Source organism: Neofelis nebulosa, chromosome 2, assembly GCF_028018385.1.
Source record: "Neofelis nebulosa isolate mNeoNeb1 chromosome 2, mNeoNeb1.pri, whole genome shotgun sequence".
Lineage (NCBI taxonomy): Eukaryota > Metazoa > Chordata > Mammalia > Carnivora > Felidae > Neofelis > Neofelis nebulosa.
In genome coordinates, this window is record NC_080783.1 from 123,729,859 (window position 1) to 123,755,601 (window position 25,743).

Sequence of the window (25,743 nt, forward strand, 5' to 3'; positions counted from 1 at the left end):
AGAATTCCAACACCTCGGTTTATGCTTTGGGGAAACTGTGGAGTTAAATAGTGAAGCATCATTTGTACCTTAAAATGGACCAAGAATGAAGAGACGCCCCACTTTGTCATATGTGGTCAAAGCTGCAAAAATTCGAAACTTTTCCAATGACAGAAAACTCTTTAGACCAAAAATGTAAACAACTAATAAATAGTTGATATGTTAATATGGAAGCCTTTAACCTGCAGCCATAAATAAGTATTATATACAAAAGTGCCATTTATAGCCAGTAGTGGTTGTAATTATTTGTTAGACACCCAGGCAGTTTGCTGACCTTTTCATCAATTTTTATCATTCGAAAGTCACTAACAAGTGGTTCCTTCTTTTTCAGATCTTTGGCATGATATTCAGCATGGTCCTTTGCTGTGCAATCCGAAACTCACGAGATGTGATATGAAGCTACTTCGACATGAAAACTGCAATCGAGAGCTTTCATACAGCTGTCACAGGACCTGGCTCCTGGCTCATTTTTAATACTCAAAGGACATTAGGATCTTAAAATAATTTGCTGTCAATTGTACATTTGCACATGTATGTATGTTGCTCATTCCTCGTTTACCCCTTGAGTGAATGCTCTGTGTGTTGACTGACAGCATATTCATGTGTGATCTGTGTGTTTCTGGTATACGCATCATACAGAATGAAATCTGTTGGCTGAAAATTCCTGGTTCTTGTTATGTTAGAGGAACAATCTATTTAACTCTCAGAAAAAAAGATCATAAAACTTTGATACACTTTTAAAAACTTGGCTATTCAGAAGAAGTGATAATGGGTCATTCTCTCAGATTCTAGCCATAGAAAGTTAGATACAGAGAATTCAGGGATTTCTAGTTAACAGAAGCAGTAAGTTATGGGAATTGAGAGATCGTGGCGGGGTGCTGAAATTGCCTGCCTCTGAGTTGGGTGTCAGGGTTTCCTGGGATTTTTTTATATACATACTCTCCCCAGAACACAGTAAGCCACAGTTTTAGAACTAAACACATCTGTAAAACTAAATATAGCATGGAAAATCTTATTTGAATAACTCATACTTTCCTAGTATTTAAAAACAAAAAACTCCCTCTGGAAAGAGTGGTCACACAGACAATCATGTGCCCTATAAAAGTGAGTGTTTTTAGGACTTCAAAAAAAAAAACCTTTTAATAACTTTTTGAAGACATTTTTTTTCTTATGTAAGTACATTTAAACATTGCTTTATTACTTACTTTCCTTTTCTGACTCTGCTCTGAACTACAGCAACCCTCACACAAACAAAAGGGCTTTTATCTCAGATTTTTCCGTTTTTCTCCAAATGTAAAGATAGAAAGACTAAAGCCAGAGATCTGGCAGTTGCAATTAGTGGGAAAGAGAATTTTCATGGGCACTGTATCCTTGAAATACCTCATAACTTGAGTTTACATATTTTCCTAATTTTTTCTATTTTTCTTACTCACCTAGAGAATTCTTCTTCATAGATTATGAACTACAGTTTCCACCACTTAGGAAAACAAAACCCTTCCTAATTCAAATATTATAAGCATCCTTGGCCAAACCAAAATAAAGAAAGAAAAGCATCTACTAGTTGTGTGCACACAGCAGAGACAAGCTAAGGAAATTAAAATATTTGAACACACAGAACAGAAATATGTTTTTTCTGTGTTAAGTCGCCTATAAAAATAAAATTTTCGTATTCTTTATGATCTTGATGCTTTCATTTTGGTATGTAAACCCAAAGATAGGATCTAAACTGACATCATTTGTCCATTTTTAACAACGTGGTACCTTTAGTAGATCATGGAGGGGTTTTTTAAATTATTATTATTATTACATTTGAAAAGGCCACCCAAAAGTGAAAGTGCTGGGGACTTTGGAAGCCCCTGGGTAAGTTCACAGGCCTGTGAGAACACAATCTTTGGGTGCGCACTAAAGCGAAGTGCTCAGTCCCAAGAAACTTTTACAAAACGATTTGCTGAAAAGACCTAATTGCTACAAATAGTCTCAATCACATAGAGAACCACTCTTCCACCATACTTGCTACTGCCACTAACGTGGGAGGAAGCTTTTCTAGAAAAAAAGACTGGAAGCAAGCTAATTTAATCGTACGTGGCTACTTTACAGTGTTTATAGCTGATGCAAAGATGATTTTAAGACAGTCACTTTAATTTTAAAGATTATTTTAAGAAAGTCACGTGTAAACGTGAAATAGATGTTTACACCCCAGTAGGTGACAAATACAACCTTTGAGGCAAAGAACAGTCCATCTCTCTTGCTGGCTTTAGTTCATCCGTCTACCTGAAGACAGGCCCAAGTGCGTACTCGGGTTTCTTGCAGTTCAGCATCATCTCTGATTCAACAAAACTGAGTTTCACTCCATATCTGAATTAACAACCTTAAAGAAGACTACAGTGGTTAAAAAAGAGTAGAGATCTGTTCCATAAATGATTAATGTACCCCTTTGGGGAGTAATTTTTCAGAAATATGTGCCATGAGTAAAACTAGAGAATTCCACCTCTGAGTGAGGGTAGATTTATATATATCCTGAATCTATATATATCTTGAATTCCTATATATCTTGAATCTATATATGTCTTGAATCTATATATCTCGAATATATAACTCTTGGATACATGCATATGTAACTTGAATATATGTATACATGCATGTATGTACAGGCATACATACATGCATATATATATATATGTGTGCATATATATATATATATATATATACACACACACACACACACATATATAAATTTTTGGTTATGTCTGTTTACCTGAACTGATTTGAGATCAGACTCAAACATATTCTTAAGCATCTGGTGCCAAGGCACTGAATTAAAATTTCTTGATGAACTATTTTAAGTTATTTCAAATTAAATTTTCTACGTACTGGAATTGTTTGTTTGATTTTATCTTAAAATTCTATTCTATCTGTATACACCCCTTTACACAACCTTTCCAAATGTCCAACTACCAAACAATATGGTTAAAAAAGGCAGGAGTAGCAATCCTTCTATGGTTTATTGTGAGGAGCTGGACGTAAAAGCAACACCCTAAGGACGTTCAAGCAAATAGCACTATTTCCTTTAACGTTGTTTCATCTCTTCCCCAGAGTCACTCCTTTGTTGTCCATGGTTCAATCTGGGAAGCCAGACATTGCTCCTGGGGCCATCACAGTCCCCCCCTCCGCGCAGTCATGGAGATAGTTCTTTGCCCGTGTGCCTTGCTAATAGGTTTGCTTGATGAGAGTAAGGCTGGTGGGAAGACAGCAGTGAGGAGATCTCTTCCCTTCTGAAGTAAGTATCAAAGGTTAAAAGGAAGAGGCACCCTTGGAAATTCAGGCAGTGCACCCCAACTTTCCTGGTTCACTGCTCCGTTGACATCCCTTTGAGGGAGCATTTGTGGGCCCTCGAAGCTAGTCACTTAACTACACCATCTTAGTTTGGACTCATCAAAATCAAATTTGTATTAAGGTATATTTTAAGGGGAACAAACGTTTTCTACTTTCTCTCAACATGATTTTATTTTTTCCTATAAAACGTACCTGTAAATTATTATATGTAGGTGTCCATTGAAAGGTAAAACGGACTACACTACTACCAAATATTATTAATCATTCTATTGGTAGCCTCATTGCTAACAAAAGTTAAATGCATTCCAGGAAACCACTATTCCAATGGCTATCTCCTGGGGACACAGAAAGCATGACATGGAGAAGCAGTATGTTGCAAAGCAAACTCTATGTTGATTTCATAAAGTTTTTAGCCAGAAACCCATCTGAAGCTTTGGTATTTGTTTTTTGGGGGTTTTTTCGTGTATACTTTAATGATGGTTTTACTTACATTAAACAGAAGAAATTTAAATTAAAAGTAATAACCAACGAAATGCTTAGCAAACCTGGCAACTAATGAGTATTACCTAAATTGTTATAATTATTACATTGATAAGGACTTTCTGTTAATTACAAATCAAATATGCATCATCATGCACAACTGAATATAACTTCTGCATGATACCAAATACCTATCTGAACACATTCATTTGTTGAATTAATCAATAGTCTTTGATCTAGTTCCCCATTCTATTTTAATTCAAAGACTTGTTATCAGTAGCCAGAGCCAGAGTCCCTCTATATTCCCCTCGGCCTGCTCTGCCTTACAAGATGCAACCCACTCTAATATTAGAATTTTTTTCTTTATTTGGGGGCTACTATATTATACATTTGATAATCTCTTTGCAACATACTGATATGCTAAGATGAACAAGAGAAGTCTCTGCCTTCAAGAAGCTTAGGGTGGAAAAAAGGCAGGCAAATAGAACCCCCGTGAGGTTAAGTGCTGTGATAATCGTTAACCACGCGTGGGCCTTCTTGACCTTGGAGAGGATGGTCAGGGGAGAGAGGTTTCCTAAGTTCTGAGGTCTCTAAACTGAGTCCTGAAGAACTCCTAACACATTAGCCAAGTAAAAAGTAACAGGAGTCGAGAAGAAAGGGGGATCTTTGGTGGAACAATATACAAGAAGACCCTGAAACAGAGAGCATGGAAGCTTTCCAAGAGGGCATGTCAAGAAGACACGAAGAGATGAAGGGCCCCGTTAAACTGTACCAAGGTGTCTTATCTCTGTACAGAGATCATAGGAAATACTTTATTTTCACATAGTGTGATCTTTATTTTTTCTTTTAATTTAAATTTGAGTTAACATAGAGTGCACTATTGGTTTCAGTACAATTCAGTGATTCATCACTTACATACAGCACCCCATGCTAATCACAAGTGCCCTCCTTAGTACCCACCATCCATCTAGCCCATCCCCCACCCACCTCCCTCCATCAACCCATAGTTTGTTCTCTATCATTAAGAGTCTCTTGTGGTTTGTTCCCTTCTCTTCTCTTTTCCCCCCTTCCCATGCGTACATCTCTTTTGTTTCTTAAATTCCACATATGAGTGAAATCATTTGGCATTTGTCTTTCTCTGACCTATTTCGCTTAGCATTATAATTATACTCTTTAGATCGATGCATATCGTTGCAAATGGCAAGATTTCCTTCTTTTTACGGCAGAATAATATTCCATTGTATATGTACACATCACATCTTCTTTATCCAGTTATCTGTCAGTGGACACTTAGGCTGTTCCATAATTTGGCTATTGTAAATAATGCTAGTATAAGCATCAGGGCGCACATATCCCTTTGCATTAGTATTTTTGTATTCTTTGGGTAAATACCTAGTAACGTAATTGCTGGCTCATAGAGTAGTTCTATTTTTAACTTTCTGAGGAAGCTCCATACTATTTTCCAGAGTGGCTGCGCCAGCTTGCATTGCCACCAACAATGCAAAAGAGATCCTCTTTCTCCGCATCCTTGCCAACACCTGTTGTTTCTTGTTAATTTTAGCCATTCTGGGAGATGTGAGGTGGTATCTCATAATGGTTTTGATTTGTATTTCCCTGATGATGAATAGCATTGAGCATCTTTTCATGTGTCTGTTAGCCATCTGGATGTCTTCTTTGGAAAAGTGTCTATTCGTGTCTTCTGCCTCTTTCTTCACTGGGTTGTTTGTTTTGGAGGTGTTAAGTGTGATAAGTTCTTCGTAGATTTTGGATACTAACCCTTTATCAGATAGGTCATTGGCAAATATCTTCTCCCACTCCATAGGCTGCCTTTTAGTTTTGTTGATTGTTTCTTTCACTGTGCAGAAGCTTTTTATCTTGATGAGGTCCCAGTAGTTCATTTTTGCTTTTGTTTCTCTTATCTTCAGCAATGTGCCTAGTGAGAAGTTGCTCCAACCAAGGTCAAAGAGGTTCCTGCCTGTGTTCTCTGGATTTTGATGGTTTCCTGTCTTAAATTAAGGTGTTTCATCCATTTTGAATTTATTTTTGTGTATGGTGCAAGAATGTGGTCCAGTTTCATTCTTCTGCATGTTGCTGTCCTGTTTTCCCAACACCATTTGTTGAAGAGATTGTCTTTTTTCCATTGGATATTCTTTCCTGCTTTGTGAAGATAAATTAACCATACAGTTGTGGGTCAATTTCTGGGTTTTCTATTCTGTTCCATTGATGCATGTGTCTGTTTTTGTGCCAGGACCGTACTGTCTTGATCACTAGCTCTGTAATGTAGCTTGAACTCTGGACTCGTGATGCCTTCAGTTTTGTTTTTCTTTTTCAGGACTACTTTGGCTATTCAGGGTCTTTTGTGGTTCCATACAAATTTTAGGATTGTTTGTTCTAGCTCTGTGAAGAATGCTGGTGGTATGATGACAGGGATTGCATTAAATGTGTAGATTGCTTTGGGTAGTATTGACATTTTAACAATATTTGTTCTTCCTATCCAGAAGCATGGAATGCCTTTCCATTTGGGTCTTCTTCAATTTCTTTCATAAGTGTTCTATAGTTTTCAAAGTATAGATCTTTTACCACTTTAGTTAGGTTTATTCCTAGGTGTCTTATTGTTTTTGGTGCAATTGAAAATGGGATCGATTCCTTGATTTATTTTTCTGTTGCTTCATTACTGGTATATAGTAATGCCACAGATTTCTGCATGTTGATTTTATATCCTGCTACTTTGCTGAATCATGTGTTCTAGCAATTTTTTGGTGGGGTCTTTCAGATTTTCTTTTTTTATTATTTTTTTAATGTTTATTTATTCTTGAGACAGAGACAGAGCATGAACAGGGGAGGAGCAGAGAGACAGACAGACAGACAGAATCCAAAGCAGGCTCCAGGCTCTGAGTTGTCAGCATAGAGCTGAACTTGGGGCCTGAGCCCACACACCGTGAGATCATGACCTGAGCTGAAGTCAGACACGCAACCAAGTGAGCCACCCAGGTGCCCCCAGATTTTCTACATAGAGTATCATGTCATCTACAAAAAGTGAAAGTTTGACTTCTTCTTTCCTTTCTTTTTGTTGTCTGATTGCTGAGGCTAAGATTTCCAGTACATGTTAATAGTAGTGGTGAGAGTGGAAATCCTGTCTTCTCCTCACTGTAAGGGAAAGGCTCTCAGTTTTTCCCCACTGAGGATGATATTAGCTGTGGGTCTTTCATGTATGGCCTTTGTGATGTTAAGGTATATTCCATCTATCCATACTTTATTGAGGGGTTTCATCAAGAATGGATTCTGTATTTTGTCAAATGCTTTCTCTGCATCTATTGACAGGATCATATGGTTCTTTTATCCTTTTTTTTAAATTAAAGTGGTGTATCAAGTTAATTGATTTGTGGATACTGAACCAGCCCTGCAGCCCAGGAATAAATCCCACTTGATCATGGTGAATGATTCTTTCAATGTACTGTTGAATTCGGTTTGCCAGTATCTTCTTGAGAATTTTTGAATCCACATTCATCAGGGATATTGGCCTGTAATTCTCCTTGTTTAGTGGAGTCTTTGGTTTTGGAATCAAGGTAATGCTGGCTTCATAGAATGACTTTGGAAGTTTTCCTTCTATTTCTGTTTTTTGGAACAGTTTGAGAAAATAGATGTTAACTCTTTAAGTGTTTGGTAGAATTCCCCTGGGAAGCTATCTGGCCCAGGTCTCTTGTTTGTTGGGAGATTTTTGATTACTGATTCAATTTTTATACTGGTTAGGTGTCTGTCCAAATTTTCTATTTCCTCCTGTTTCAGTTTTGGTAGCTTGTGAGTTTTTAGGAATTCGTCCATTTCTTCTAGATTGTCCACTTTGTTGGCATATAATTTTTCATAGTATTCTCTTACAATTGTTTGTATTTCTGTGGTGTTGTGATTTCTCCTCTTTCATTTGTGATTTTATCTATTTGGGTCCTTTCTCTTTTCTTTTTGATAAGTCTGGCTAGAGGGTTATCAGTTTTGTTAATTCTTTCAAAGAACCGGCTCTAGTTTCATTGATGTGTTCTGCTGGGTTTTTTTGTTTGTTTGTTTGTTTCTATATTATTTCTATTCTTCATTATTTCCCTTCTTCTGCTGGCTTTAGGCTTTATTTGCTGTTCCTTTTCTAGATCCTCTAGGTGTAAGTTTAGTTTGTGTATTTGGGACCTTTCTTACTTTTTGAGATAAACCTGAATTGCAATACACTTCCTTCTTAGGACTGCCTTTGCTGCATCCCAAGGGTTTGGGATTGTCATGTTTTTATTTTCATTTGCTTCCATGTATTTCTTTAATTTCTTCTTTAATTTACTGGTTAACCCATTCATTCTTCAGTAGGATGTTCTTTAACCTCCCTGTAGTTGAGGGCTTTCCAAATTTTTTCTTGTGGTTGACCTCAAGTTTCACAGTGTTGTGATCTGAAAATGTGCGTGGTATGATCTCAGTCTTTTGTACTTGTTGAGGGCAGATTTGTGACCCAGTATGTGATCTATTCTGAAGAATATTCCATGTACACTCAAAAAGAATGTGCATTCTGTTGATTTGAGATGAAATGTTCTGAATAATATCTGTTAAGTCCATCCAGTCCAGTGTGTCATTCAAAGCCATTGTTTCCTTGTTGATTTTCTGCTTAGATGATCTGTCCATTGTTGTAAGTGGGGTGTTAAAGTCCCCTACTATTATTTTATTGTTATCAGTGAGTTTCTTTATGTTTATTATTAATTGATTTATATATTTGGGTGCTTACAAGTTGGAGACATATTACAATTATTTGATCTTCTTGATGGATAAGCCCATTTTACTATGACATAATGTCCTTCATCCTTTGTTACAGTCTTGTCTTAAAATCTAGTTTGTCTGATATAAGTATGGCTACTCCAGCTTTCTTTTGACATCCAGTAGCATGATAGATGGTTCTCCATCCCTTCACTTCCAATCTTCAAGTGTCTTTAGGTCTAAAATGAGTCTCTTGTAGGCAGCGTATAGATGGATCTTTTCTTTTTACCCATTCTGATACCCTATGTCTTTTGATTGACCCTATGTCATTTAGTCCATTTACATTCAGAATGATTATTGAATGATTGGACTTTAGTGCCATCATGTAACCTGTAGATTTGATGTTTCTGGTGATGTTCTCTGGTCCTTTCTAGTCTTGTTGCTTTTGGTCTTTTTTCTTTTTTCTCCAAAGAGTCCCCCTTAAAGTTTCTTGTATGGTCACAAATTCCTTTAGTTTTTGTCTGGGAAACTCTTTATCTCTCCTATGTTGAATGACAGCCTTTCTGGATAGAGCATTCTTGGCTGCACAATGTTTCCATTCAACACGTTGAATATATCTTGCCACTCCTTTCTGGCCTGCCAAGTTTCTGTGGACAGATCTGCTGTGAACCTGATCTATCTTCCCTTGTAAGTTAAGGACTTTTTTTCCCCATGTTGCTTTCAGGATTCTTTCCTTGTCTGTGTATTTTGTGAATTTTACTATGATATGTCTTGGTGATGACTGGCTTTTGTTGAATTTAATGGGAGTCCTCTGTGCTTCTTAGATTTTGATGTCTGTGTCCTTTCCCAGATTAGGGAAGTTTTCCACTATAATTTGCTCACATAAACCTTCCTTTTTCTCCCTCTTCATCTTCTGGGACTCCTCTGATACAAATGTTATTACATTTTAATAAAACACTGAGTTCCCTAAGTCTGCCTTCATGATCCCTGACCTTTGTTTCCCTCTTCTTTTCAGATTCATTATTTTTTATAATTTTATCTTCTGTATTGTTAATTCACTCCTCTGCTTCATCTATCCTTGTTTTTATGCACTCGATTTGGGTTTTTGCATCTCAGTTTTAGCATTTTTAATTTCAGCCTGACTAGATTTTAGTTCTTTTATCTCTGCAGAAAGAGATTCTTTTGTGTCTTCTATGCTTTTTCAAGCCCAGCTAGTATCCTTATAATTGTTTTAAATTATAGTTCAGAAATCTTATTTATATCTGCATTGACTAAATCCCTGGCCATCATTTCTTCCTGTCCTTTTTTCTTTTTTAAAAAAAAAATTTTTAATACTCATTTTTTTAAATTTTTTTTAACGTGTTATTTATTTTTGAGACAGAGAGAGACAGAGCATGAACGGGGGAGGGGCAGAGAGAGAGGGAGACACAGAATCGGAAGCAGGCTCCGGGCTCTGAGCCATCAGCCCAGAGCCCGACGCGGGGCTCGAACTCACGGACCGTGGGATCGTGACCTGAGCCGAAGTCGGACGCCCAACCGACTGAGCCACCCAGGCGCCCCAATATTCATTTATTTTTGACAGAGAGAGACAGACAGATTGTGAGTGGGGGTGGGGCAGAGAGAGAGGGAGACACAGAATCTGAAGCATGCTCCAGGCTCTGAGCTCTCAGCACAGAACCCAACACAGGGCTCAAATTCACGGGCCATGAGATCATGACCTGAGCCAAAGTCAGATGCTTAACCAACTGAACCACCCAGGCACCCATCTTCCTGTTCTTTCTTTTGAGGTGAATTCCTCAATCTTGTAATTTTGGATGAATATAAAACAACAACAATAATAATAGAACAAAATAAAATAAAAATTAATTTAAAAAAATCAAGTAAAGGAAGCTAGATCCTAGGTGTGTTTTGGTCTGCATGTTAAGAGAAGCTTGATAGAAAAAAGAGGAGAGAAAAAGAATAATGAAATTATTAAAATGAAATAAAAAATTAAAAAATTGAAAATTAAAAAAAATTTAAAAATGAAATTAAAAAAATGAAAATAAAAATGAAATAAAATTTGAAAATAAAAAATTTTGCTCTTTCCGTAACCAAGATACAAAAGAAAAACAACAAAAACAACAGAAGCAACAAAAACAAAAAAAGCAAACAAACAAATGAACAAAAAAACCCAAATGAAGCTAGATCCAGTTTTCCCTAGAGCTGAAACTTCGCAGCAGTATGGTCAGTAGACTTATCTCGTGGAAGGGACCTGTGCTGGTCTCCTAGGGGAGGGGAATGCTGCTCTCTCAGGCTGACTTGCCCTACTGGAGATGTGCCTGGAGGACACAATGGGGAGGGGCTTGCCGTAATGACTCGGTTCTCCACTTGGTGGCACTATTTAGCTCACTGGGGTCCATCAGTGTTGGTGGGCTAATGGTGAAAATGGCTTCACTCCACTCTGTATTCTCCAGCGTGGGAAGTTTGGGCGATCACCCCTCCTGTGTCCCCTGCTTCCGTCACCTCCCTGCCTTCCCCCTGTGTCCAAGCTGTCCACCTACTAGGCAGTGACTCTCTCCACAGTTTTATCTTAGGCACTGCTGTGTTTCAAAATCCATATTTCAGAGACCTCCATGGTTCAGACCCACAGTGATCTGGGGGAGTCTCATGGAACTGTAGCCTGCTTGTTCCAGGAAACAGTTGCACCACCACACAGTGGCTTAGAGTTTATGGTGAATGAAACACAGCCGGTACCAGGGTTTGTTGCCCTCAGCTGGGGTCTTTGTTCCTATATGGGTGAATATGGCAGCTTGATCGTGCCCACCAGGTCTTTTGCCGGCAGAAAGGCCATATCACCTCTATTAAATGCACTGCAAGCTGGGGAACCACTTCTTCCTGTAGGACCCAGGGGATCCTCAGACCGGGCTTCCTGCTCCTGGGCCTCCGCCTTGCTTCCTCACCAGAGCACCACCAGGGGCTGACCTCTGACTCTGTGCTCCACTGTTTATTAAAAACTGGCAGTATTGAAACCCTGTCCTTTTTCTCCTATCAATGGTTTTGGGGAACAGTTTTCTTGTGCAGTCCCCTGTGCCTGTTTTCACTCTTGCTTTCTAGCTGCTTTCAGGGGGATTGCTTTCTTGCACAAACCCAATGCACTGCCCTCTCCCTTGAAGTGCAGGTAGCTGATAGAGACTCTCCAGCCTGAGATTAAGGAATGGATGGGGAATACGAACTGCTTTGGGCTTTAAACATTACTGAATTCTGGAATGTAGTTAGAAACATTACTGGATTCTAGTTTTTGCAGCTTTCTCACTGAGGTCTTCGATGTGAAAGGCTACTCATATTGTTCAAATATGGGCACTACTGCTTGTATGTTGCAGATTCCTAAACTATAGTTCTCGTGAGACTCCCTCCTTGAGCTTCAGGAATGTATATATCCTTCACATGTATTCAGTGCCTGTTTATGTTTCCTCTTGGATGTCCTATAGTCATTTCCAACTTGCTTCCTCACTGTAGTCTGCTTTCCTGCCTGTGTGCCACCATCTTCTAGCCGTCAGGAAACCTGGGAATGATTCTAGTTTCCTATTTCCCTCAATTCCCCCTCTCTCTGTCTACTTCTTGGTAGGAATTCCAGTATATTAGTTAGAAATCCTCCTGAAGGGGTGCCTGGGTGGCTCAGTCGGTGAAGCGTCCGACTTCGGCTCAAGTCATGATCTCACGGTTCGTGAGTTCGAGCCCCGCGTCGGGCTCTGTGCTGACAGCTCGGAGCCTGGAGCCTGCTTCTGATTCTGTGTCTCCCTCTCTCTCTGCCCCTCCCCTGCTCATTCTCTCTCTCTCTCTCTCTCTCTCTCTCTCTCTCTCTCCAAAATAAATAAACATGAAAAAAAATTTTTTTAATCCTCATGAAATCCTCTGACTTTGTCCTCCAGTCACTGTTCATACTAAAGCTAAGTGATCTTGAAAGAGTTCAAATTTGATTTTGTAACTCGTTCAAAATTTTTTCAGTGTGGGGAGGAGTTAAGATGGCAGAGTAGTAAGGGGACCCTGGGCTTGTGTCATTCCTTGGACACAGATCAACATCAACCCATTTTGAACACCTATGAAATTGATCTGAGGATTAACAGAACAACCTGCATAATTTGAGGCAGAGAACACAGCAGGTGTGTGCCAAGAGGTGAACTAGGGGAGCGAAGAGCTGCGGTGCCACAGAGTGGAGGGAGGGAAGGAGGAGAGAGGGAGGGAGGGAGGGAGAAAACAAACATGGGGGGGGAGAAGCCCAAAGGAAAATCGAGGTGCACCTACCAGAAGGGACATGAACGCTAGGCAGACAAAAACAGCAGGTGGAAGGAGGGTCACAGAAGTAGAGAATGTGAGCCAGAGTTCTTTGAAAAGATAACTAGGAATTAGCCAGGAGAGATGAGAGGGTAGGAAAGAATCCAACATTGAGCAATAGGGGGTTAGAGTGGAAGTTACCTTGATAAAAACAATTTTTACTGTACTTAGACTTGCTACTGAGAAGTGGGAGAGGGGCAATTTCTTATATAAATGCGAACTTTTTTTTTTCCTGAGGAGATACTGTATAATCGACATACAACATTAGTTTCAGATGTACATTATATTTGTATATATCCTGACATGATCACCACAATAAGTCTAACATCCGTCACTGTACATAGTTACAGAATTTTTTTTCTTATGATGAGAACTTGTAAGATTTACCTTCACTTAGCAACTTTCCACTATGCAATACAGCATTAACTATAGATGCCATGCTGCACATTACATCCCCATGACTTAGTCATTTCATAACTGGAAGTTTGTACCTTTTGACTCTCTTCACCTATTTCACTCACCTCCAATTCCCCACCTCTGGCAAGCACCACTCTGTTCTCTGTATCTCTAGCTTATTTTTCTTTTTCTTCAAGATTCAACATATAAGTGAGATCATACAGTATTTGCATTTCTCTGACTGACTTATTTTGCTTAATATAATCCCCTCAGGGTCCATTCATGTTGTCATATATGGCAAGATTTTACTTCTTTTTTATGGCAAAACAAAAAATAAGTGTTGATGAAAATGTGAAGAAAAGGGAACCCTCGTATGTTGTTGGTGGCAATGTAAATTGGTGTAGCCACTATGGGAAACAGTATGGAAGTTCCTCAAAAAATTAAAAATAGTACTCTCATATGATCCAGCAATTCCACTTCTGAATATTTATCCAAAGCAAATGAAAACACCAAGTTGAAGAGATATATGCACCCCTATGTTCCTTGCTGCATTATTTACAATAGCCAAGATACGGAAGCAACCCAAATGTCCGTCAATGGATGAATGGATATATATATATATATATATATACATATATATATATATATATATATATATATACATATATATATATATATATATATGCATGCAATGGACTATTACTCGTCCATAAAAAAGAATAAGATCTTGCCATTTGCAACAACATGGATGGACCTAGAGGGTATTGTGCTGAGTGAAATAAGTCAGACAGAAAAAGACAAATACCACATGATTTCACAAGATGTGAAGTCTAAAAGCAAAGAAAAAAAAACACAACAAGCAAAATAAAACAGACTCATAAATACAGAGAATAAACTGGTAGTTGCCAGAGTGGAGGGGAGTGGCAGGATGGGTGAAGTAGATGAAGGGGATTAAGAGGAACAGGGGCGCCTGGGTGGCGCAGTAGGTTAAGCGTCCGACTTCAGCCAGGTCACGATCTCGCGGTCCGTGAGTTCGAGCCCCGCGTCAGGCTCTGGGCTGATGGCTCGGAGCCTGGAGCCTGTTTCCGATTCTGTGTCTCCCTCTCTCTCTGCCCCTCCCCCGTTCATGCTCTGTCTCTCTCTGTCCCAAAAATAAATTTTAAAATGTTGAAAAAAAAATTAAAAAAATAAAAAAGAGGAACAAACTTCCAGTTATAAAATAAATAACTCATGGGGATGAAAAGTACAGCATACAAAATATAGTCAATATATTGAATAACATTGTATGATGACAGATGATGACTACACTCATTGTGGTAAGCAATGAGTAATATGTATTGTAGTGTATACAACGTATGTCATACACATATATATATTATATTTTGTTGTATGTATAGTGAGAATTGTTGAATCGCTGTGTTGTACATCGGAAACTAATATACTATCATATGTCAACTACACTTCCATAATAAAACAAAAATATTTTTTAAGGTTGCTTGCTTTGGTTATTCAGGGACTGTGGTGGTTCCACACAAGTTTTAAGTTTTAGAATTGTTTGCTCTAGTTCTGTGAAAAACGCCACTTGCGTCTTAATAAGGATTGCACTGAATCTACATGTAGATTGCTTTGGCTAGTATGGATTTTAACAATATTCATTTTTCCAATCCATGAGCAGAATATCTTCCCATTTACTTGTGTCTTCTTCAATTTCTTTCATCAATGTCTTAGAGTTTTCAGTGTCTTTCACTTCCTTTGTTAAACTTATTCCTAAATACTTTCTTCTTTTTGATAGAATTGAAAATAGGATTGTTTTCTTAATCTCTTTCTGATAATTTTGTGGGGTTTTTAGTGGTTTTTTTTCAGTGCAACAGGTTTCTGTAGATTGATTTTGTACCCTGCAATTTTACTGAATTTATTTATTAGTTCTAACAGGTTTTTGGTGGAGTCTGTAAGGTATTCTATATGTAGTATCATGTCATCTGCAAATAGTGACAGTGTTACTTGCAATTTGGATGCCTTTTATTTCTCTTTCTTACATACTTCTGAGGAGTTTGGCTATTAGAAAAGCAGAGATGGCGGCTGCACTGATCCCAGATCCATTTACTTATGAAAAAATTCTTTATATTTCAGAGTCAAATGAGGAACAAAAGGGTTTTTTACAGACCTGAGTCTCAAACTTCTGTCAAGAACTGACTCCTTTAAACTTTAGGTTGAATTAAAAGCCACTTCAGAAGATGTTCCAAAGTCTCCATCTTTCCCTTATTCCACCAGCAATGATTCTTTATTTCCCATTTCTGAGCTCTCTGTTCATTCCGCCTCTCTTAAACCCAAAGAACATCGATACCCTCCGAAAGAGCATTTCCGTATACACGTTTCTAGATCCAGTTGAGGCAAATTGTTGATCGTGCCAATCCCGAACCCTTCTCCTAAGGATTGTCTTAGACTACTTCACTTTTAAAAATAGTTCAGTATAACTTATACGTGCCCCTATTCTAAGTGGATTGCCTTCAGTGGGTGGAGACAAGTTGTCTCTGATATGCCATTCTAGGGTTCTGTGGCCCATGATGGTATAGGCCCACCACAGCCATGTCCAGGCCTAGCCTCCTCCCTACAGGTATAAGAAGCTAATTTATGCAATGTCTTCTGAGTGGAAGTCTGTTTAAGGGGCCTCCCTAAATCTCTCAGCGTAGTCACAGTTCAAGTCACTGGAAAATATCTTTCAGATTCCATGAAAGCCATGGAATCACGTGATTAGTGCCAGTTAGGTTTGAACATTAAAGAGTTTACTCATTAATCAGAGATCTATGTTTGATACACAGTTTTCAGAGGGGATGTTATAATCCTGCAGCTTTAACGTGTTCATGTTATCAAGTGATATAAGAACCCAAAGCCCCAGATTAATACTTAGAAACTGTACTGTCAACCTCAAACACAGTATGGTAAGCATAATGTGCATTCCTGACTTTGTCTATAAATGTGCAACTATTCCCTCCCCATTGACAGAGCATGGGCTTGGTGGTAATCCATCTATGCCACCTGAACACCTGCACACATGCGCACTCGCACACACACGCATGCGCACTCGCCCAGCTCTCCCGTGTCTGCATCCGGGCATTTACAAGATGCCCAGCTGAATGTAGCCGGTGACTGTGGGATACGGCAAAGGTAACCATCCCTGCTGATAATTGATTTTTACCCTGAGGGTAGCAGTTTAGATGGAGAGAAATGGGCAAATACATGATAAATCATCTTTTTGAGGTCAAGTCTTTTTGAGGTCAGACTAGGTCTGTCTCGCATCACACGTGTGCTGAAACCAAACTCATGAAAGAGTACCTAAGGACAGAAAAGAAAAATAAACAGCCACTTACCAAGTGCATTTTCCAGATAACAGTGTTTCAATATTGATGAAGGTTTAGAATTTAGGATGATTCTATGTTATTGAATCCCTTAGCATTCTCCCCCTGTCCCTGAAATCTTTCAAAATCCTTCTAGTTTTTCAGGACATCAAAAGCCAAAGCAGCCCAAGTCACTCTTGGTATAAATGCTGAAAAGTGTCTCCTATTACCTGAAAGAATACAAAGGATTTAGACTTCCACATGTAAAATGATCATGGCCTCTTTTCTAGGCTTTTGGGCGTATAACTTTCATAAGTCAGTTGGCCCATCAGAGTAATTAAATTAAAGAGAACAGTTTTTAGAATGGAATATACTGTCCTCTGAGTTTTGGTGAAGTTTTATCATATGCATTTGAGTAGCCTAGAATAAAAGGCTATATTGCAGATTTCACATATTCTTTACCCACCATTTCCACTCCAGTCCTACTTCTAGCCTTTGGAAGTCAGTGTCTCCAGTACCCTGTTGCCATATATTCCTTCACTTTCTGATCACATAACCCTCTACTTATAACTCTGCAGCATCCCCACATTCATTTTCTATATCAAGACAAACCTCATGGCCTTCTGTTAAGAAAGCCTGCTCAGGGGGCGCCTGGGTGCCTCAGTCAGTTGAGCGTCCGACTTTGGCTCAGGTCATAATCTCACGACTTCGGCTCAGGTCACAATCTCACGGCCTCGGCTCAGGTCACGATCTCACGGCTCATGAGTTCGAGCCCCACGTCAGGCTCTGTGCTGACAGCTCAGAGCCTGGAGTCTGCTTCGGATTCTGTGTCCCTCTCTTGCTGTGCCCCTCCCTCACTCACGCTCTCTCTTTCTCTCAAGAAAAAATAAAACATTAAAAAAAAAATTTTTTTAAAGCCTGCTCAAGGCTGGCTTTCATCAGTGTCTGATATCCCTGTTCACCATTTTACCTGCTCTCTGCCCTTCCATGTGGAAACCATCCTTTATGCGAGCTCAAAAGGCTGTTTCATTGACCTTTTCTTCTAAATCCCCTAAGCTCTCTAATGCATGTGTGGATATAGGTTTGGATGAAAGAGTACTCAAAATGTACACAGTGTGTTGTGAAACATATTGGTATTTTATTAATTGTATTCCAGGTAAACACATTGAACTGAACCGCAAGTGACCTTGCTATTGAAGTTAGATAGAAACTCCTACCACATCGGACTTCCGGGGTTTGGTACAATCATTTGTCTTGATAGCCTCATGTATGCAGTCGCTATAGTCAGTATTACACTTGCCACATTTACAGCTTATAGCTACCGGGTAGGAGAAATAGGGAGTAACATGGTGTGGGCATCCTGGTATTTCTACAGTCTTGTACAGGAAGTCTCTGTAGGTGCAAACATCTTGGGACAGAGCATATTTGGGAAGAAACAGTTTGCCATTGATATCCTGAGGGAAGAACAGAAGAGGAAGCAAAATGTTAATTCGCTTACATCCCATAGATACAAATAGGACTGGGGGAGGATTCCTTAGTCCCATTCCCCAATACCAATTCAGCATATCCACACTGAATCCTATAGAGACAAAAATGACATACACACACACCTCTCTTTTATCCTTGATCGTGGGAACAAGATAAGGTTTAAATAAACTTTGGGAGTAAAACTATTGTAAAAATTATCTGTACCAACTCTATGGAGTAGGTCCGTATATTATAACCTAGGGACTCTACCTCTAAGGAGCCAATGACCGTTAGGTCTGCGAAATGAGGTTGTGATTTATCTCATTTCCTTTCTGGATAGAAATGGACTGAGTCTAGGTTTATCTAATTTTCAGCTAAAAGAAGTGAGATGAACTACATACCCGTGTCATACAATATCCAGCACAGATGGTGGTATTGATGGTTAGGCAATAAGCACACTCTTTCCTTTCGACATGCATCATATACTCAGTTGGAAAACAAAAAGACATCGCTTGTCCACATGCCAGGCCAAAAAGCACGGACATCACGTAGATTGCAGTCATGCTAAATCAAAGACAAAATTAAAGAATCTATTACATGAATCCTTTAGGACATTCAGAAGGGACATTTAGAAAGAGCTATAGTGCGTGTGCATATGTGTGTGCATGTGTGTGTGTGTAAATATATATATTTATCGAATGCCTACTTTGTCCTAGGCCCTATATTAGGTGTTTTTACATACTTAGTACTCTCAATAACCTTTCTTTATAATGTGGCCATGAGCCATATACGTCATAGTGTAGGAACTCACATAGCAAATGTCCTGCTCGCAAGTGCCACTTAACAACACTGGGCAGTGAAATGAAAAGCCTGAAACATCACAACAGAAAAGTGACAGACACATAAGGTCAACTCAGCGCAAAACAATTCATTCGGTAGAAACAGTTTAAATACCTGCCTCTAATTATAAGAAGTGACTTAACAGGCCTCAGTAGGGGCTTTTCAAAACAGGAGTTTTCTAAAATCTTTGGTTCGATAGTTTAAAAGGCCAACAGACTAGTCATAATTAGAAAGCATATCGAAACCAAGAAAATGTATAATCAAACTGTAGTGCCATCTCAATGCAAATAAGCTTGCATACAATTCTATCCAATGTCCGGCAAGGAAGATGAAGCTAGAGAAAGCCTAGAATGGGCCAACTATCCTAGTGTTATTCTAACCGGTGTTAAAGGGTTAACCCAGAAATCTAGAACCGCCCCCCCCCCTTTTCCAACCCTGAGAATATTCTCTGATGGTTGAAAGAAGTGGAGTTGGACAAATAAAAATTATTTTACTAAGAAAATGTATGGAGCGCACTGTCTTAAAACAAATTATAGAAACAAAAAATATAGGTTGACATAGTGAGAGTAATACCATTCAAGGACAGATCTGTGGGTTAGCCGGGAAAATAAAATGAGGTTTGACTACCTGGAAGACAACAGAGGGTCCACTGTGCCTCAAGTAGAAGGAGAATATGTATCTCAATAGAACCTGTTTAATGGAGAGTCTGTTCAATATTGATGGGTCATTCTAAGCAGATGGATAATGTTATTATGACTTATAACGGATAAATTAGATAAACATATACTGAGCATTTGAACCAGACGATGAGAAATACAAAATGGATAAGCTATGGTCCATGACTTCAAGGGCTAACAGTCTAAGGAGAGAAGTATGAACACTAATAATGAAAGCATTGTTCTAAGTGCTCTGAAAGAGTCCAAATCATGACTCCAAGATACAAAATTATAGAAAACGTCTTCTGTATAAACAAGGAAGTGAAGTAACCCATTTAAAAGGGTTTTCTGGTTAACTCTTTTGGATAAAATGTTGCATATTCAAGTATTCTTTGGAATTTTTTGGTATTTCAGTTAAGGAGTGAAAATATAAGAATTTCTGGCTCATGGGTCTGGTTTTCTCAAGTGCTTCACAAATGTGAGCTCCGTCTATGGTAGAGAATTGGTTCCATTATTTTAAAACCACAGATTTAGAGGATTCTCTAAGAATGATATAAAATATTCAGCCATCATGATCATATGGTTCTTGCCTGTCTAGCCAACTACTGGGTTTTTGCATAAAAAATAATTAACTCGGATATTTTAACTATTAGCTCTGTCTGTGATTCTATATACAATAGATGTGTGGTGATCTGGTGAGAATATTGGTCCTGGAGTTAGGAAACAGAATGCTATTTCAAGATCTCCCATAGATCTATGAGAAATTGACTAAAATATTTAATCTGTCTGGGCCTTATTTTCTCATCTGGAAAACATAAAGAGACAAGTAAACCTAACCATTTTTTTTTTAATTGTAGGATAAAACACTGTTGTAGAACTTTTACCCACTGTTGCCATATTCATTATGGATACTGTATATGTTTTGAGAGTTCCTCTTATAAATGTAAAACTCTGAACTAACAAAAGGAAAAATTAAAAGTGCTGCGTTACTGGGTGGCTCAGTCGGTTAAGCATCAGACTTCATTCAGCTCAGGCCATGATCTCATGGTTCCTGAGTTCGAGCCCTACATCTGACTCTCTCCTGTCAGCACAGGGCCCACTTTGGATTCTCTGTCCCCTTCTCTCTGCACCTCCCCCATTTGCATTCCTTCTCTCTCAAAAATGAATAAAAACATTTTTAGGAGCTCCTGGGTGGTTCAGTTGGTTAAGTGTCCGACTTCAGCTCGGGTCATGATCTCATGGGTTCATGGGTTCGAGCCCCAGGTCAGGCTCTGCACTGACAGCGTGGAGCTTGGAACCTACTTCAGATTCTGTTTCCATCTCTCTGCCCCCACCCCCTCCCTTGCTCACATTTTGTCTCTCTCTCTCTTGCAAATATAAAATAAAATGAAAAAAAATTTTTTAATAAATAATTTTTTTTTTTTTAATTTTTTTTTTTCAACGTTTTTTATTTATTTTTGGGACAGAGAGAGACAGAGCATGAACGGGGGAGGGGCAGAGAGAGAGGGAGACACAGAATCGGAAACAGGCTCCAGGCTCCGAGCCATCAGCCCAGAGCCTGACGCGGGGCTCGAACTCACGGACCGCGAGATCGTGACCTGGCTGAAGTCGGACGCTTAACCGACTGCGCCACCCAGGCGCCCCAATAAATAATTTTTTTAAGTGCTGAATTACAGGCAATAGTAGCTATATAATTTTGTGAGTGTAAAAAAAAGTAAGAATTGTTCTTTCCCCTTCATTGCAAATAGTAAAACTTCACCCACAGAATCTTTCTGAGCCTGTTTCTTCATCTATAAAAGGAAGGCTTAGAACTAGAAGATGATCAGGAAGGTCTTTTCAGCACAAATAGATTGTGATTCTATGTGATAAATTAGTGTCAGTTCCCTGAGCTATAAGAGTTAGTGATCTAGAATTCTGCTTCCAGATTTCATTACAATTATGAGTAACTGAGCAATTTAATATCATTTGCCTTCATTTTTCCACATGCTCCTTCCTGAAAATCATAAAAAGAATAAAACAATATGTGTGAAGCTCTTGGAATGCTATGGAACAAAGACTAATAACTATATAACACTATATAAATCACTATTAGTTAATACCTCCCTATATGATCTGCCATAATTTCTCCTTTATTGTCACCTGGATTCTCATCTCAGCCGGTTAAATGTCCAACTCTTGATTTTGGCTCAGGGTATGATCTCATTTAAAATCTTTAAAATCATCATAAGTGATTTATTAAGCACCTAAAAACAGAAGGCATGATTTCAGGTCCTAATAATGAGAGATGCCTCTTTCAGTGGTATGACCATCTGTCTACACTTTCGACATTTTTTCCTATATAAAGTATCTTCTTTCCTTTGCCACTTACCCCACCTTTTTCCTCCCTCCCTCTTTTTTTGCTCTCACTACCTTCATTCTTAATAAACACATTGCTCTCTACTCTGCTAAATTCCTTTGCCTATCTTTTGTCTCCAAATTCCTTACTATGCCATAAAAAAATCAATTGCCCACCCTATGAGCAATCCAGAACTTCACTAAAGCAATATTTTTCTGGAAACCAAAATATACTATAAGGCAGGTGTGTACATTAGACACTATCCAAAGTGAATTTACTGTAAGTTTTCCCAGAAGTATATGATCATCAAACATAACCATTAGTAATTGACAGGATCTAATACACTGATAAAAATGTTTAAATCAAAATGTAACCAGAGAAAGCCATGAACATCAATCAGCCTTCATTAGAGAACTGACCAGTTGTTCCTCTTACTTTAAGTCAGTGTAGTTTTTCATATCTTTATATATGTCATTCCCTCACCTCCACCACCACTGAACAATTTTGGAGCAGTAATTAGAATTCTTGGAGTCTATTGAAGCAAATTATCACTTAGCACTTGCCATTTTTGAGTATTGGCTAAAATCATGAAAATGAAGAAAGAATTCAAGTAAGAACATTTCATTTCACAAAGCCTTTTCAGTGTAGACACCTACCTTACTTTGCATTGGTGAGCTGATGGTATAATGACCCAGACTAAAAGCTCTTGGTTCATTTTATACCCTTCAGGATAATTCCTCTCTGATCTTCTTGTTTATATAATTGCGTTTGAATTACTGCTTTCTTATCTGAAAAAAACATCTATTGAAAATTCATACTTAACCCCAAATAAAATGTGTTTAGACAAACAATTTCACAACATATTCCCCTGGAAACTCTGACATTATTGCAGCATGGATTTTCCTCTCTCCAATTTCAAAATAAAATTACCCTTTTAAATACATCCTTTATTAATATTTATTAATATTAACAAAGGATACACACAGAAGGAAAAAAAAATAACAAAAAAAAAACCCCTCAACATCATCTAAGTAAATCTTGGGAATAAATTTATTTGGGGCTTGAGTGTCCCAAATTTTGCCTGAATGCTCCTTTACAGATAATAGAAAATTGTGCTCATCTACAAAACAAAGGCACCTTTTTTATGGAAACCCAGGGCAATTAGGATATGTGTTGTGGATTAAAATAAAAAAATATTTAATTAGTTCAAATATTTTAGTTCAAAATATTTTATTTGTTCTATCTTTGGATTTGAAAAAATAATAAACAAAATTTACATGTGTGAAAGAATGGTCATTTAAGTAAATGACCAAATCTGACAAGATGTCAAACTGATCTGAGATCAAATCCTGACTCTGCCATTACTATGACATTAGCATGCTTGAGCTTTGTTTCATCACGTACTTAAAGGTAGTATCAGTGTTTATGTAAAGCACTTAACACAGTATCTGCCATATAATAAGTGCTCGATAAATGATAGCTAATTTATGATAATTCAATACTCACTTGTTTAATAACTATTTAGTCAGAATGCCTGGTATATAGCAGGCAGTCGTTATATGTGTTTAATGTATAAATGGCTGAGGAAGGGCCCTTCTGTAAGCCCTGATTCCCCAAGGCCTTCATCATGGTTAGTGGTTTTAAAAGAATTTGAGAAAATAATAGAACATCTGGCACATGGTAGATATTCAATAAATTATAGATACTATTCTTGATTATTGACAATCCCATTGATCTTCATTTATACTAGTCTTTCTTGTTAATAAAAGTTAATGCAAAAAATGAGTCCTGTTATAGGTGAGTCGCTCTGGAGGTAGGATGGAGAGGTCAAGGCAGAATCTGGTATTTATACCAGGAATAGCTAGGCCAGAGGCCTCTAAATATCAGAAATATAAGTTACTGTGTAGTAAGAGAAAAACTCTGAAAACAGGAAAAGTTGAAATGAAGATACCAAACTTAACCTATTTCATGTGATTCCATGTTTTGATCCTGCAAAAAAAAAAAAAAAAAGCTTAAAAAGCAAGACCTAAAAGGATCAACTGTTTGCAAGTAACATAATTGAGTCAATGAACAAAACCAAAGAATATTTATAGGAATGCAATGATATTTGGTACCCAAGAAGGTATAATCCACAATATGTGGAATTTAATAAAAAAAAATAAGTAATAATGCAAAGAAGCAGGAAAATACATAGGCCCCTGTGTGGTTCAGCCGGTTAAATGTCCAACTCTTGATTTTGGCTCAGGGTATGATCTCATGGTTTGTGAGTTTGAGCCCCACATCAGGCTCTGCAGTCACAGTGTGCAGCCTGCTTGGAATTCTGTCTTTCCCCCTTTCTCTCTTCATCCCTACCCCACTCATGCACATGTGTGTACTCTCCCTCTCTCAAAATAAATAAATAAACTTTTTTTAAAAGTAGTAAAATACAATCCATAATGAAAAGGAAATTAATCAATTGAAACTGACCCAGAAATGGTATAGAATTAGTAGACAAAGAACATCAAAACTTGACATCACCAAAAGAACACAAAACCTTTCCAGTAAATAATCCCAAAGAAACAGAAATTTGAGTTACCTGAAAAACAATCCAAAATAATTATTTTAAGGAAGCTCAGAGAGATTCAAGGGAATGTAGACAAGTCAATGAACTCAGGAAAACAATCATGAAAAAACAAGAAGTTCAACAACAAGATAAAAATAATAAAAAATAACCGAACAGAAGTTCTGGAACTGAAAAATATGTAAACCACATTGAACTCTAGTATGTAAGTTAAAAGACAGAACTGTTGAAAAAAATATCTGTTAATTTATATTGTGTGGATACACCATATACAAAGATGTAAATTGGGCACCAAAAACAAAATGGGGGAGGCAAATAAATGTGTAGAACTTTTTTATGCAAATGAAGTAAAGCTGTCAGCTTAAAATAGACTATTATAAACATTACATGTTTTATATAAGCTTCATAGTAATCACAAAGAAAAACCCATAGTAGATACACAAATAATAGAAGAGAATCGATATTAAAAAATCATCAATTCACAAAGAGAGATGAGAAGAAAAAGAACTACAAAATAATTGAAAAACAATTAACAAAATGGTGATAGTAAGTGCTTTCATATCAATAATCATTCCAAATGTAAATGGTTTAAATTCTCTAATTAAAAGACACAGAGTGGCTGAATGGAAAAAAAATAAAAGACCCATTGATATGCTGCCTATAAGAGACTCACTTAAGCTTTAAGGACACTCATAGCCAAAAAGTGAAGGAATGGAAAAAGATAGCCCATGCAAACGGAAACCAAAAAAGAGCAGGGGTAGCTATACTTGTATCAGACAAAATAGACTTTAAGTTAAAAGTTGTAACAAGAAACAAAGAAGGTCATTATGTGATGATAAAGGGGCAAATCATCAAAAGGATGTAAAAATTATATAATACATGCATCCTATATCAGAGTACCTAACTACATTCAACAATAATAAACAAATCTGAAGGCAAAAACAAACAGCAATGCAATAATAATAGGGAACTTAAATACCCCACTTTCAAAAATTGATAGATCATCCAGACAGAAAGTCAATATGGAAATAATAGACTTAAACTACAAGTTGGACCCAACAGATGTATACACAAGATTCCATCCAACAGCAGCAGAATACACATTCTTCTCAACCATATTCAGAACATTCTCCAGGATAGACCATATGTTAGGTCACAAAAAAAGTGATAACTAATTTAAGATGACTAAAATCATACCAAGCGTCTTTTCTGCCCACTAGAAATCAATAACAGAAGGAAAACTGGAAAATTTCCAACATGTGGAAATTAAGC

At 37.8% G+C, this 25,743-nt stretch overlaps 2 protein-coding genes across 3 annotated transcripts in view; one reads left to right on the plus strand and one right to left on the minus strand.

Moving 5' to 3' along the window:
* Nucleotides 1–2,915, plus strand: part of TSPAN2 (tetraspanin 2) — a 57,648-nt gene extending 54,733 nt beyond the window's left edge. For both annotated transcript variants that reach the window (XM_058716111.1, XM_058716112.1), the window contains one exon: nucleotides 371–2,915. In XM_058716111.1, coding sequence (XP_058572094.1) covers nucleotides 371–436 — 66 coding nt within the window. In that variant the 3' untranslated portion in view covers nucleotides 437–2,915. The remainder of the gene's footprint in view (nucleotides 1–370) is intronic.
* Nucleotides 2,916–17,729: 14,814 nt separating this feature from the next.
* On the minus strand, nucleotides 17,730–23,020 carry TSHB (thyroid stimulating hormone subunit beta). The gene is made up of 3 exons (XM_058716113.1): nucleotides 22,395–23,020; nucleotides 18,482–18,644; nucleotides 17,730–18,067 (listed from the first exon to the last, which is right to left on the minus strand). The coding sequence occupies exons 2-3, from the start codon at nucleotides 18,641–18,643 to the stop codon at nucleotides 17,813–17,815; spliced, it is 417 nt and encodes a 138-aa protein (XP_058572096.1). The 5' UTR covers nucleotide 18,644; nucleotides 22,395–23,020; the 3' UTR covers nucleotides 17,730–17,812.
* Between the last annotated feature and the right edge of the window lie 2,723 nt (nucleotides 23,021–25,743).

Excerpts from the sequence above, each read along its gene's own strand:
- TSHB (XM_058716113.1), bottom strand. The coding sequence starts at position 18,643 with ATGACTGCAATCTACGTGATGTCCGTGCTTTTTGGCCTGGCATGTGGA. Across the intron at positions 18,068-18,481 it reads CTGGATATTGTATGACACGG|GATATCAATGGCAAACTGTT; the intron begins GTATGTAGTTCA and ends TTCTTCCCTCAG.